At 47.3% G+C, this 14,337-nt stretch overlaps 1 protein-coding gene across 1 annotated transcript in view; it reads left to right on the top strand.

The window, feature by feature from the left end:
• The window catches only part of Mtor (mechanistic target of rapamycin kinase), a 112,489-nt gene that overhangs the window by 62,768 nt on the left and 35,384 nt on the right, over positions 1-14,337 (top strand). Inside the window, exons 29-31 of the mRNA XM_027398207.2 lie at positions 5,426-5,501; positions 8,165-8,304; positions 14,026-14,126. Coding sequence (XP_027254008.1) covers positions 5,426-5,501; positions 8,165-8,304; positions 14,026-14,126 — 317 coding nt within the window. The remainder of the gene's footprint in view (positions 1-5,425; positions 5,502-8,164; positions 8,305-14,025; positions 14,127-14,337) is intronic.

The following is a 14,337-nucleotide window of genomic DNA, read 5'->3' as shown; positions in this document are numbered from 1 at the left end:
TGTGTGTGTGTGGTGTGTGTGTGTGGTGTGTGTGTGTGTGTGTGTGTGTGTGTGTGGTGTGTGTGTGTGTGTGTGTGTGTGTGTGGTGTGTGTGTGTGTGTGTGGTGTGTGTGTGTGGTGTGTGTGTGTGGTGTGTGTGTGTGTATTGAGGTCTGCGAATCAAACCCAGGTCATCAGACTTGGTGACAAGTGTCTCTACCACTGAGTATCTCACCTTTTTCAGGTGGTTAATTCTAAGATCTTATAGTTTCCCACCATATTCCTTCCTGTCGCATTTAAATAACCTCACCTCACCTCCTCTCTGTCAAGTTTCAAATGTCCCTTTGCTTCCTGTCTTCACTGCTGTCCTTCCATCTTGAAATTAATCCATTCCAAAAGAGACTGTTGTTGAGATCCCTGAACAGAACATTCTCTTGTTCCAAAACTCTTGCGGTGCCTGATGCAGACGCCAGGGCGTAGCCAACCCTTTCATCCTGGCTCTGTAGGGGCATCAGACAGTTGTGTTGCTCATCTGTGCTGGGCACAGAACTGACGCAGTGCTGGGAGAAGTGTCAGGGCATCTGAAGCAGCTCTATGCCGTGAAAACAACCGTGTGATGTGGTGCTTGGGATCCAAAGCAGTGTTGGGCACCATCCATTGTGGCTGCTCAAGATGCTGCGTTCCAGCCGTCTCCTGCCAGCTGTGGAGCACATGTCATCATTCCAGTGCCAAGGGAATGCAGAGAATTCTCCTTTGACGGGATCAAAGTAAAAGGCAGCCAGCAGTCTGCACTAGAAGGAAGGCCCCGGGCCAGTGGAAGCCAGCAGTACCATTCTCATACATTCCTGATGGAGCACCAGGGAAGCCCAGGCATTGCGGATGTAGCACAGATGCTCCCGATCTGTCTGGGCATCCAACCCTCCAGGCTTGGTGTGGAAGCTGTCCCTTCGCTTTGCCCTTAACTGCCCTAAGGTCACTAAGGCTCTGAGACTAAGAGAAGAGAGGAATAGAGATACGCAAAGGTCCACAAGGGAAGAAAACTCCGAGTCAGCTATTGTGAGCAGTGAAGCCCTTCAAGGACAGTAGTCCTTCTTAGGTAGCAGGAATGGCAGCTGAGCTGCTCGACTTGTAGCTCAGTCCTTTCCGTCCCTTTGAAAATAGTCACAGACTACCTATGAAGAGCCCCAGGTGAGAGGTACAGGGAATAGGAGGAGGGAAATGGGGTAGATACAGTGTGTACATGTGTGAACTTGTTAGCCAATAAGTTGTAAAAAAAATAAAATAAGAAAAAGCACAGATGGGTGGGTGGTGGTGGTGCACACCTTTAATTCTAGCACTTGAGAGGCAGAGGCAGGTGGATCTCTGAATTTGAGGCCAGCCTGATCTACAGAGTGAGTTTCAGGACACCAACATGAGTTTCTCAGCTACACAGAGAAACCCTGCCTCAAAACAAACAGAAGAAGAAGGAAGTACAGAGGGGCAGCTTGGGGTGGGTGACAGCGGTCCCCGGCCTCCTGCCCCGCTGTAGTCAGCCATTACTGCCACTGTGGTAGCAACACATTCCCTCACTTCAGACCACTGTGGTGTCTTCCCAGCCTGCTCTCCAGCCTCAGGAAGCAGACTGGCAAGCTCTTGAAGAGAAGTGCCTTGCTTGTCTGTGAGGATATCAAGGCAGTTTCTTGTCCTTACTCGGTAGTTGTACCCAACTCCAGAAAGTGTTTTCCTCAGTTGTCAAGGATGTTCCCGGTGTCGAGTTCTTGAATTCAGCCTCATGACTGAATAGGCCCCTTTCCCAGCTGACTTTCTCATTTCCTGAAGTCAGGTCCATTTGTGGACTCTGGGTTTTATTTTTCAGGTAAGCAGTTTCGGCTTCCTTTAGATTCCTAACTGTGTAAGTCGACTGACCTGTTACTTCTATCCACTGCTAAGTAGGGGTAGCTGCCCAGACTTCCTTCTCGGCGTTTGCTTGCTGTTGTGTCTACCAGCACCAGTGAGAACTACTTTGAGTCTCAGGTCAGTTGGCCCTTTGTGCCTTTCAGGGTTAGCAGGGAAAGACGAGGCAGGGGCACACAGGGAGGTTTATAGAAGGGGCTTTGTGACACTCCCAGCTGCCATAAAATGGACTTTTCAGAAGGGTGCCAGGGAGCAAAGGTAACTTCTTCACAAGAGCAGAATATACACCCTACCCTTCCATTCTCATAAAGTGACATCTGCATGGCGGTCAGGCAGGGCAGGGCTGTCAGGCAATTGGCAGGGCTTGGGTCTCTTCTTTTATCATGTGTGTCCCCGAGATTGGCCTCAGGTCATCAGACTTGTCAGCAAGAGCCATCTTAGCAGCTCTAAGATGGCTTTGAAATGGCGGCATGGCATCAACAGCCTGTGACCTTTCTTCTTCATATATGAAGTAGGCCTATTAATAACTCTGAGCTCTCTAGGGCTGATGTCCCTCACATAAATATATGCCTGCCACGTGCAGTGGGCGCTCTCCTTAATGAAGTCAGTTGGTGCAGCACACTGAAGAAGGAAACACTAAAGCCTCCAAAAGACAGGCCCTCTCTAGGGGAGAGTTCGAGATAGGGTTTCTCTCTGTAGCCCTGGATGTCCTGGAACTTGCTCAGTAGACCAGGCTGGCCTCAAACTCAAAGGTCTACATCTGCCTCCCGAGTACTGGGACTAAAGGCGTGCGCCACGCTGCCCTGCAGACAGGTTCTATTGATCAAGATTTGGATCATTGAGGCCTCAAATCCATGGTTATGAATTTAATTTCTGATTGAGCCCTCCCATTTTTCATGGGTCTGTCATGATAATTTCTCAGTGCTTTTCCTTATTGCTACACGAGAGCAGCCCAGAGGGGCAAGAAGCATCCCAAGCCCCATGGCCTTTGCTTACGGCCTGATCCCTCTGCTGTGCCCCAGCTTCCTCTTCCTTCTGAGCCCCCTGCATCCTTGAGGCCTGCACACGCAATGTGGGGTACACTGCAGAAGTGATTTGTTTGGACAGCTGAGGTAGCTAGGGAACAAGGAGATCGATCTCATTCTCCATGAAGAGTGCTATATTGGTCTGTCTTGCAAGGCTGTATTGCTAAGCCATGGCACTAGTGAAAAGTTTAAATTTATGCATTAAGATGGAGAGTTGTCAGTGGTGATGCATACCTTTAATCTCAGAATTTGGGAGGCAAAAGCAGGTGGATTTCTGAGTTCAAGGCCAGCCTGGTCTACAGAGCAAGTTCTAGGGGCAGCCAGAGCTACACAGAGACACTGTCTCAAAAAACAAAAAACAAAAAAAAAGTTGTCAAATTGTCCCTTCTTAATTTTAATTGTTGTTGTTAAGCTCTCTTTTATGCATAATTAGTGGCAGAATGGATTAGGCAAAGGCACTTTTATATGGTTTGATAGGGTTTGGGGTTTTATGTAACCACAATGTCAATGAGAGTCTGAGTAGACCAAGCACTTTTTAATGTGCTTGAAACAGGAATTGTTCTTAAAACAGAACATGTTCAGAACACAAGATTGGAAGACAGTTGCTAAAACTGGTGTGGTGATTTTCCTTTTGGTTTTGTTTGTTTTTGTTTTGTTTAGAGGTAGCACTCTCTGGTTTAGGCGAAGAACACTTGGCCTCCCTTGTCAGGGCAGTTTCATCCTACCAGGACTTGCTCCCACCAAGGCCACCTTTGGAGTCCACTGAAGAGAACACTGAGAACACAAGTGCCGTGTTTCAGGGAGTGCTTACTGGCTGTCTTTTTTCTGTTTTCCAAAACTATTTGGTTAAAGAACTAGATAGTGGCTGAGCTGTACCAAGTAATGTTATTTAGCAGTGCAGTTTGCCCTACCCCATGCCCTACCTCTGAGGTGAGAGGGCTCACGTGACATGAGACTCTACCTGTGTAGAGAGAGACAAGCCTACACCTCTGAGGAGTCCATTCTCCTTCTACCATGTGGGTCCTGGGGATCAAACTCAGACTGTCAGGCTTGGCAGCAGGTGCCTTTATCCACTGAGCCATCTTGCTGGCCCATTTCTCACCTCTTGATTGAGACATCCAGTTGCTCTTGGTTTTGGGGGAACATTCTGATTCAGCTTGGCTTTCTTTCGGCATGGTGTCCTTGGCTCGGTGTCCTCATTAGTAAGATGGAACAAATCTTAACCTTTCCTTCCTGATTTTCTCGGGGATGTGAGGCCGAAGGAATGCTGGTCAGAAGGGCTGTCAGAGATGTGCTCTGTAAACAGGAGACTCTCGATTGTGACTTTCGCAAATGTGAACTTCTCTAGTCCATTAGAACTCCGGGCAGTTCCTTTTGGTTTTATTGGAAGAAAAGTGGTGGAATTTAAAAAAATATATTTATAACAGCGGCCTCTTGCCATATTACCACATGGAACCCAAATCCTGGAATTTCCCAAAATCACTTAAAACTCAATTCTGCTCAAGTAGACAGTTTGTACCCTGTGCAGTAAACTAGACCCAGCCTCATTACACCAGTCTAGACTCCAAGTCGGTGTTTGCCTGGCCGGTGTCTACATACAGCCATTGTTGCCTGCCTCAATGCTCTCCCCATTTCCCTGACTTCCATACCAGCAATAGGCTGTGTTTAGCACTGACTCAGTTGCATAAATTCCTCTTAGAAAGAAGGGCTAAGGCTTACAGTTCTCCTGCTTTCAGAGCCATCTTGTAGCCTCTGATGAATTAACTCTAAGGACCAGACCTTCCAGTGGCACTGCTCAGCAGTATAGTTCTCCAGTCATGTGGGCCCCAGCACCACCTGTAGGTGACTTAAGTAGAGTCCCCGTGAAAAGCATCTATATGCTGATGGCCAGCACTAGAAACTGCTCCCCCAAGATTTACTGCAGAGGGAGGAAGTCATTTCTGAAGATGGGCCACAGACCTGTGGATTTGAAGACACTGGGCTCTGGTGGATGAGCAGTGAGTGTAAATGGAGAGCCTGGGAATTATGTCATTTAAAAAAATATTTTTATGTCATGAATATTTGCCTATGTGTATATATGTGCACCACATTTGTGCAGTGCCCACAGAGGCCAGATTCTCGTTAAAAGCAGCAAGTGTTCTTAACCACTAAGCCATCCCTCCAGCCCCAACCTAAAATGTTTAAATCTGTGAATGAGAGCATAGCCCAGTAGTAAAATGCAAGCCTAGCATGCACGAGGCTTTGAACACTCACTACCCGCCAGACAGCATCTGAGAGAAAACCAGTCTCCGCTGACTAGACAACAGGCCAGAATACCACATACTAGCCTTTACTGTCCCTCAGAGTGTGGGGAGGAAATCAAAACCCTTTTCCTAGATAAAGTTACTCAAGCTGGGCTTTCTGGGTGGTGCCAGGTATGTCTGAGAGACGTCAACCTCAGGTTGCTGGTGAGCCATCTTGCCCAGTGTCCCCAGACCTCTCACCCTGAGATGCATGAGTGTAACTGTGTCTTCCTTTTGTTTCCTCAGCATTAATAATAAGCTACAACAGCCTGAGGCAGCTTCCGGTGTGTTAGAATATGCCATGAAACACTTTGGAGAGCTGGTAAGTTCCTTCTCATTCCTTCTAGAAAGACAGGAAGTAGAGACCTGGCTACAGAGGCACTCAGCTGCCACCTTGGAAAAGTTACTTTCCATTTCGTTGGGGTTTTTCCTTAATTTGTGAGGATCTGAATGCCAACCTGCCTGTATCTTAAGGATGAAAGGGACAATGCAAGGGGGACTACGTTCAAAAGAAAGGGGGTTGTGGGGGAGGGGCGCACAGCCTAACCAGCAGTGGTAATTGGTGTAAACTCTTAGCATGTAACGTGTGATGAGTACCCCTCATGCTTCATTGGGCTGCATCCTCACGGAGACACTATGAAGTGGCTGTTGTCATTACCCTGTTTCTCAAGAGAGGGGACTGTGGACCCAGCAGGTTGAACACCTGTCTGAGCTAACAGAGCAAGTACAGGGCAGGACCAGGATTTGAACTTGGGCAGGCAGGCACCAAGACTGCCATTCAGAGCCCTTGTACCTGTCCCTGATTAACAGCCAGAGTATACTGTATTAGAAACTGACCAATTCCCCAAGAGGAAAATAAAATGCACCCTGAATCTCTGGTGCCGAGGAGCTTTGTGTTGCATCATTACTTACGCAGCTGCTTCTCTGCTACCACCCTTGCCTGTCGCATGCAAATCATTCCCGTGACTTCTTGTGGTTTGAGAAGGTGCTTTGACCATCCCTGAATTGATAAAGCACTAACTTAATCAGTTTAACGCTGGGACTCTAGGAGGCCAGCAAATGCTGGGTCCATATGTTTGATGCAGAGCCTTTTATTAATTGTGTAGTTCACTTACACTGGTTTCCCTAATCAAAAGGCAGGGGCTTCTATTTGATTGTCTAGCATTGTGCCTCATTTAGAACATAGGGCTGAAACCTACATATTGCCTGTAAACAAACTTAAGGACAGTGTCTCTCCAGACAATGACAAAATGCAGAGACCATGCCTCATCTGTCTTTGTTTGTGGAAGGCAGAAAGCACACAGTGTGCTTGCTCCCCAGGCCAGGCTGTGCTCTGCTGCAATATCCCTAGAGCTTGGGCCCCCGTGAGTCTGATTGAAACAAGGATTCCTTGCACATCTGGTGTTGAGGTCATCTTCCAGCAGATGGCTCACACTACAGTGCTCAGAGTGCCAGCCATAAATGAAAGTCTCCATCTTCAGGTTCTAAGGGTGGCCATTAGCTCAGGATTATTGCTAAACCGTGGCGGATTTTCTGTTCTATTTAGGTAGCTGAATCATATTAAACTTGACAATGGTTTGCCTTTTCTTGGCAGAGCCTGTGCTTTCTCAGCACAATTTATGTAAGAGCAATCTCATTAGAATTTTGTGTGATTCATTGCTTAAACCTTATAGTTTCTGCAACCCATTGCAATTCAAAATGTCCTGCCCCCTGCTTGACCTGCTCCATATGCTGCTCCCTCTACGTCCTGCTGGTTCACCGAGTGTGTGCCACACATTAGTCACTGGCTCTTTGTGTAGAAATTCAACCTGGGACATTCATCTGCGCTGCCCTTCATCTTAGAGTGTTTCATTACACTCTCTCTGTAAGTCATTCTTCTCTGAGTTCTCTTTCATATGTAGGCAAAATGGAAACATTATTCTTGGCTTAAAGGATGAAGTTTAGTTTACCTTCTGCAGATAGGCTGATCTCAGCAACCCCCTGGCACATGGCTTGGTTTGTGCCTGGGCAATAGGGGATAGTGGAAGGAAGGGCAATCAACATTACACAGTAGAAATGGCTCCTTACCTGGGTTCTGCAAGAAGAGATTCTTTCAGGCCTCTCAACGGAATGGTGGTTTCTTCTGTGTCTGCTGCATAACCATCAGTTTTATCTAGAAAGGGGAGGAAGGAGCATGGGAGCTAATGTGGGCCCTGTGTGTATGATATACAAGCTCTACCTCACAGTCATGTTGTTCTTTGAGGGCCCTCTGGAGAGCCAGTACCTGGCCTGGTGCAGAAATAGTCTCCTACTGAGCTGGTGAAGAAACTCAAAGGCAGGCAGAACACAGCATAAAACAGTCTCCTGGTCATTCTGATCGGGAGCTTCAGGCCATGAGCTTTTACTCACGTGGACACCACTCACTGTCGGCGTGGCACTCTGTCTGCCAGGATAATGGAATCCCTCCTTTGGCCTTGACACTGGTAGAAAGGGCCAAGTGCTACACTGAGGGAATGCTGGATGCAAGACTGTAGAAGGATGAAAGGTTGTCCAAAGAATTTTAAGTAGTGTTGTTCTATTGTATTTTAAATCATTTCCTGAAAGTTTAGAAATGCATTAAGAATGCAGAGAATCAAGGGCGGTGGCCTGGGCTGCTGTGCCTGTCACATGGCCCGACATCAGCAGTGCCCCAGACTGGCGTGCAGAAGCTGTGGTGGGGGACCAGTTTCCCAGCATGCTTCCTCCTGTGTTCTGATGTTGTCATGACCACTGGGATTGATGGGGGTGGAACTGGCCCTCCATGTATTCTCAGTTTACCTCAGGATTCAGTATCTGTCTTTAGTGTGCCCAAGAAATAGCATTTCTACCTCTGCCAAACAACCTACCTCCAGGTAAGTTCTTCCAGCCTAAGCTGGGACATGCTGATAGGCAAAGTATGTGTATGAGTACAGCATAGCACAGGAAGCAGTGTGTGGACTCAAAAGCATAAACCCTTGCTCTCCGCAGGAGATCCAGGCCACCTGGTATGAGAAACTGCATGAGTGGGAGGATGCTCTTGTGGCCTATGACAAGAAGATGGACACGAACAAGGATGACCCAGAGCTGATGCTGGGCCGCATGCGCTGTCTTGAAGCCTTGGGGGAATGGTGAGTGCACAGGGTGATGGTGAGTCTCCAGCTAGTCTTCCCCAAATCTTGATCTGAGCTACCAATGCTTTCCCAGAAATCTTCATAACGTTGGTGTTTCTTATCTCTGTTCTGCCTCAGCACAGTTGGTTTTGGTTTGATTCAGTTGGTTCGTTTTTTTTGTTGTTTGAGTCCCTCTCTCTCTGTAGCTGACGCCGGTCTGGAACTTGCTATCTAGCCCAGACTGACTTGAACTTGTGGCAGTCCTCCTGCCTCAACCACCCTAGAGATGGAATTGCAGGTGTACACCACTGTCCCCAGCTCTCTTGTTTTATGCTTTTTGTTTTCTTACTCTGCATAACGCTGCAGGTAGAAAAGCTGTGAGTCCCTGGGCGTGGTACTTCCTCTACCCGCTCTCTTGTGCGCCTAACCACAGCTGATCTGCTGAAGAGATCCTAGTCTACAGATTTGATTTTTTTTTTTTTTTAATAATTAGCTTTTGGGGCTGAAGAGATGGTCCAGCAGCTAAAACGCACTGGCTGCTTTTACACAGGACCTGGGTTCAGTTCCCAGCACCCGATAAGCAGCTTATCAACCTTCTGCATCACAGGATCCAGCGCCTCCTTGTGGCCTCTTCAAGTACTGCATGCACATGGTACACAGACATGCACATGCGGGCAGAACACCCATACACATAAAAATAGCAATAAATCCATCTTACATTCTTTGAAAAAGACACTGATGATTAGCTGCTGTTGAGATGAGTGTGGTGGGGCACACCTTTAATCTCAGCACTTGGGAGGCAGAAGCAGGTGGACCTGTGTGAATTTGAGGCCACACAGGAGACAAAAAGCAGAGTCCAGTAGTCCACTGTGAGGCTGATAGGCCGAGCACAGGAACAGCCATGAAAGCTGAATAGGCGTCTTCTGATCACACATAGATGTCTTGGAAAAGCCGCTGTGGCTTTTAGCCCTCAATAGTAGAGGCTGCAAATCCCCAAGGTAGGACATCATGTGGTGTTTGCATGAAAATTTAATGTCAATGAGTTTAGACGAACAGCGCTTTTAATCCCAGCATTACAGAGGCACGGGCAGGTGAATCTCTGTGAGTACTAGGCCAGCCTGGTCTACAGAGTGAGTTCCAGGACAGCCAGGGTTACTCAGAAAAAATCCTTCCAAAAACAAACAAGCAGAAAAAGAATTTCAGACAGACAGTGGCTGGGGAGGTAACTCAGTCGGTACAGTGCTAGCTGCACAACAAGCAGGAAGGTCTGGGTTCAAATCCCAGTGCCCACACAGAAGGCAGGCCCGGCGATGTGCATCCAGGGCTAGCACTGAAGAATCAGACGGGTGACCCAGGAGCTGCTGGCCGCCCAGTCCTGCCGGGGTGAGCTCTGCCTTCAGAAAGAGATCCCGTCTCAAACAATAAGGGACAAGGGGGCAGGCAGGAGAGGTGGCTCTGATAGGAGCACATGGTACAGAGTGTGAGGACCTGTGCTCACATCCCAGTGCCCACATAAAAAGCTGGACACAGCACACACACATGTACTTGTAAACCAAACACGGAGTGCAGAGATAGGAGGCTTGCCAGTGTTTACATTGCTGGCCTAGCTCTAGGCCAGTGAGGAAACTTTGCTTGGAACCCAAGAGAGGGCTCAGCTGTTTAGAGCACCGGCTGCTCTTCCAGAGGACCCACATGGCAGCTCACAACTGTCTGGAATTCCAGTTCCAGGGATCTAGCGCCCTCTTCCCGTCTCTGTGGGAACCAGGCCTGCACATGGTACACAGACATACATGTAGTAGGCAAAACACCCATACATATAAAACTTTTATTTTAATTTAAAAAAAAAAAAACTGTCCCTCAGCATGATGAAACAGGACTGACATCTTCACTGGCCTCCACACATGTACAATACACACCCATGCATGTGCATCTGTGCCACACAACCCGTCAGTAAGGTTGAGAGCAACTGAGGAAGAAACCTGACATTGACCTCTGGCCTCTGCATTGCACATACACATGAATACAAAGAAATTATACAGGGGCTGGAGAGATGGCTCAGTGAGTGGTTAAGAGCACTGGCTGCTCTTCCAGAGATCCTGAGTTCAATTCCTGGCAACCACGTGGTGGTTCACAACCACCTTGAATGAGATCTGGCGCCCTCTGCTGGCATGCAGGCAGAAGACTGTATACATAGTAAATAAATAAAATCTTTAAAAAAAAAAAAAAGAGCCAGGCGTTGGTGGCGCACGCCTTTAATCCCAGCACTGGGGAGGCAGAGGCAGGCGGATCTCTGTGAGTTTGAGGCCAGCCTGGTCTCCAGAGCGAGTGCCAGGATAGGCTCCAAAGCTACATAGAGAAACCCTGTCTCGAAAAACCAAAAAAAGAAAAAAGAAAGAAAAAAAAATTAAAGAGAGAGAAGAGAGAAATACACAGACACAAATGTTGGATGGATGGATGGATGAACTGACAAAAAAAGTATTTGAAAATTGCTTGTCTAATTTAACCATAACTAGGCAAACTAAAAGTTACTGTTTTATTTATTTTTATAAGTGAGAATCTTATATCCATTCCTCAGTGAGTGGGAGAAGCATATTCTACAAAATCTGCTTCATTAGTTTATACAGCTAAAGGTGTTTTAAGACTTCTCTGACTGGTACAGTAGCCACTAGCCACTCCTAGCCACTTTAAACTGAGTAAGATTTAAAGGCAGTTTCATGGTCATGCTGGCCACACATCAGTGCTCAGAAGTTTCTGTGACTCCACAGTGCTACAGAACTTCCCACCCTCACACAAGCTATGCTCTGAAATGGAGGAGGAAGGAATGTTCAGAATGAGCCATGATCTCTCAAAACAGGATTTTGCTGCTTCTACTTTCAACTCTGCTGTCCTCCGGCCATGTCTTAGGAGAAAGATAAGACAGGTGTAACTGTTTGTGAATTTTCGATCTGATGAGTTGTGAAATGCGGTAGTTTTCCCCGTGGCCTTTGAATTGCCCTTGCAAGTGGCTTTAACCCACTTACCCACCGTTTCTCAGTGGACCCTGTCTGGTATCTGAGCTTCCCACTCCCTCTCTTCAAAGCCTGCTCTCCTTCCCTTGTTCTTCTAATGCCACCCTCCCCTTCTCTATCTTTAGAACCACTGTTCCTTTTCCTTGAACTCTTCCATGGCCTTTCCTTTCTCTTGCCCTCCCATTTCAATTAGAGATGACACTTTCCCTGACTGAACCAGTAGGGACAGCTTGGATACCTTAGAAAAGCAGAGACATGATTTTTTTTTTTTTTGTCCAGTCCCCATAATAACAGGCTCACAGCCAGAGGTCTCCTGAGAATGACCTGGGCCTCTCCTGCCACAGTTCCCACTCCTACAGACCTCCAGTCTTTTGGATTCTTTCCAGTTTTATAATTACCTACAAAGCCTAAGGGGCTAGTATTGCTGACCTAGGGCTTTAAGAATGCAGAAGTCTAAAAGCGACCTTAAAAGAGGTGAAAGAAGCAGAGTTCCTTCCTGGTCATCTGCAGCTTTCTGATGGGGCTTATTTATCTATTATGATTAGAGTGCAGTTTCTAAATTTCTTTCTGTGTGAGCATATATTCTGAACATGCCTGAGGCAGGCATTTACTGAAGGCGCCATCAGAAACTATGGGGAATCAGCAATGTGCATACAAATGTCCCCTTCTCCATGCTCATTGACTCCTGGGTGCTAACTAGAGGTGGAACCCCAGTACTGTGGCACTCTAGACACACCCACTCCCTCATACTCTCCACACAGCCTCTGTCTGAGTCTCAGAGAACAGATTCAGTGAGGTTGAGAGCACAGGCCAACCAGTGGAAGTACTCCAAATGAAAGTGCTTGCTCAGCTTCCTGCCACAGCCCTATGCAGCACTCAGTGGTCGTCCAAACTCCTAGAGGGGCCACCTGTTCTCCTCAGATGGCTCAGACAGCCTAGCCATTGCCCCATGGACTGTATTTTATTTATTTATGTTTTTGTCATCCTTCTCTCAGATACAGTGCATTCTGCCTTCCCGTCTGTGCCAATTGTGTGTAAGTGAGATGATCCCTGCCTGTCTCTGTGTGACAGGCCCCTGCACTGCTCAGCTTCTTTCTGCCTCAGGAGAAACTATCTGTGGTAGAACTCTTGAGCCTCTAGTTGAAAAGGAAAGCTAAATCCTTTAGCCCCTGGCACAAAAACAGTGATCTGCACAACAGTAGAGGGAGGCTGGCTTGCCTGTGACCACCAGCCATAAAAACTGGAATCTGAGCGGGAGATAGCTCTGTTAGTAAGGAACTTGGCATGTAAGCATGAGCACCTGAATTTGGATCCCTAGCACCCATGTGAACAGCTAGGGAGGCAGAGGGGCAGATCCCTGGGGCTCATTGGCCACCCAATCTTGCTAGTGAGTGAGTTCCAGGTTCAGTGAGACCCTGCCTCTAAACAGCAGATCAGCAGATAAATGACGTCCAGTGTCAGCCTCGAGTCCATGTATACTCATGCATATGTTACTTGCTCATGCTCTTGTTCTCTCTCTCTCTTTCTCTCTCTCTCTCCCTCTCCCTCTCCCTCTTCTTCTCCCCCCCCCCACACACACACCACAGACACAAATTGGGATTCTCGTTGGGGTAGATATAGCATATGAATTCAAAGAAATTTTCTTTTTGAAGCTCAACACTGAACAATGAATATACAACAATAAAAATTTAATAAGTTGTGGGCTGAAAAGAGTTTTATGTAGTCCAGGCTGGTCTCAAATTCACTATGTAGCCAGAGGTCCTGAGTTCAATTCCCAGACACCACACGGTGGCTCACAATTCACCTGTAATGAGATCTGGTGCTTCTCTTCTGGCCTGCAGGGATACATGCAGGCAGAGCACTGTATATATAATAAATAAATACCTTTAAAATGTTTTAATACTTTTTTAAAAATTGGAATTATAGGCCTGATAGGGTATTTATTTGTATGAACATTTTCTCTGCATGTATGCATGTGCACCACATTCATGCTTTGTGCCCACAAAGGTCAGAAGAAGCCATTGGATCCCCTGGAACTAGAGTTACAGACAATTATGAGCCTCCATGTTGGTGCTGGGAACCAAACCTTGGTTCTCTCGAAGAGCAGCCAGTACTCTTACCCATCTCTCCAGCCCCCTGTTGGGATTTTTAAGTACTATTCATATCTCAGTAACTAGCTGATTATATATAATGTGTGTACCAGTAATCCCAGTACTTGAGAAGCAGAGACAGGAAGATAAGGAATTCAAGATCGTCCTTGGCTACATAGTGAATTTGAGACCAGCCTGGGCTACATAAAACTCTGTGTCTAAAACAGACAGGTAGGAGGCTGGAGAGATGGCAGACCCACATCAAGCCCACCTTCCCTGTAGCTTTTCCCTCAGAATGAATGTCCAGGTGTGTCTCCAGATTGCTTTCTTTGTAGACCTGCCATAAAAAAGGCCCAGACTGCACTGAGAGGACAGAAATCACTTAGCATTTGTGAAGGCGCCAGAGGTATTTTACATCATACAGGGTTAGACACCGACTGCACTCTGCTTGATAAACCTACACCGAGAAATTGGCACTAGACCCTAGAAACCACAAACAACCTGTCTGCTTCTGTTTCCAGACTCCCGAGCTCCCGCAGGCCCCTCCTACCAGTGCCTGTGGAGCCCCCGCTAATCCAAAGGAGGTTAATAGGTTGCAGTGTGAGTTTTGCTAACCTGCCTGCCTGTTTCTCTCCCTCCAGGGGGCAGCTTCATCAGCAGTGCTGTGAAAAGTGGACTCTGGTTAATGATGAGACCCAGGCTAAGATGGCCCGGATGGCGGCTGCAGCAGCATGGGGTTTAGGTGAGGCTTCCCCAAGGGCACCCGGCCAAGCTGGGGACTCCTTCAAACAATGAGCTGCAGTGATGCAGAGGGTTAACAGTCTGTGGAAATGTGAAAACCATCTGTGCCGATGTACTTCTGCCCTCCGTCTATCCATTTTCACTGTGATTTTGACAAACTCTTTAGGCATGAGTAAAAATGGATCTTTGTGGGAAAGCCAAGGAAGACAGTG

The sequence above is a fragment of the Cricetulus griseus genome, chromosome 2 (genome assembly GCF_003668045.3).
Source record: "Cricetulus griseus strain 17A/GY chromosome 2, alternate assembly CriGri-PICRH-1.0, whole genome shotgun sequence".
NCBI classification, from domain to species: domain Eukaryota; kingdom Metazoa; phylum Chordata; class Mammalia; order Rodentia; family Cricetidae; genus Cricetulus; species Cricetulus griseus.
Note: the sequence above shows the minus strand (reverse complement) of the source record. Positions and strands in the feature narration are given on the sequence as shown.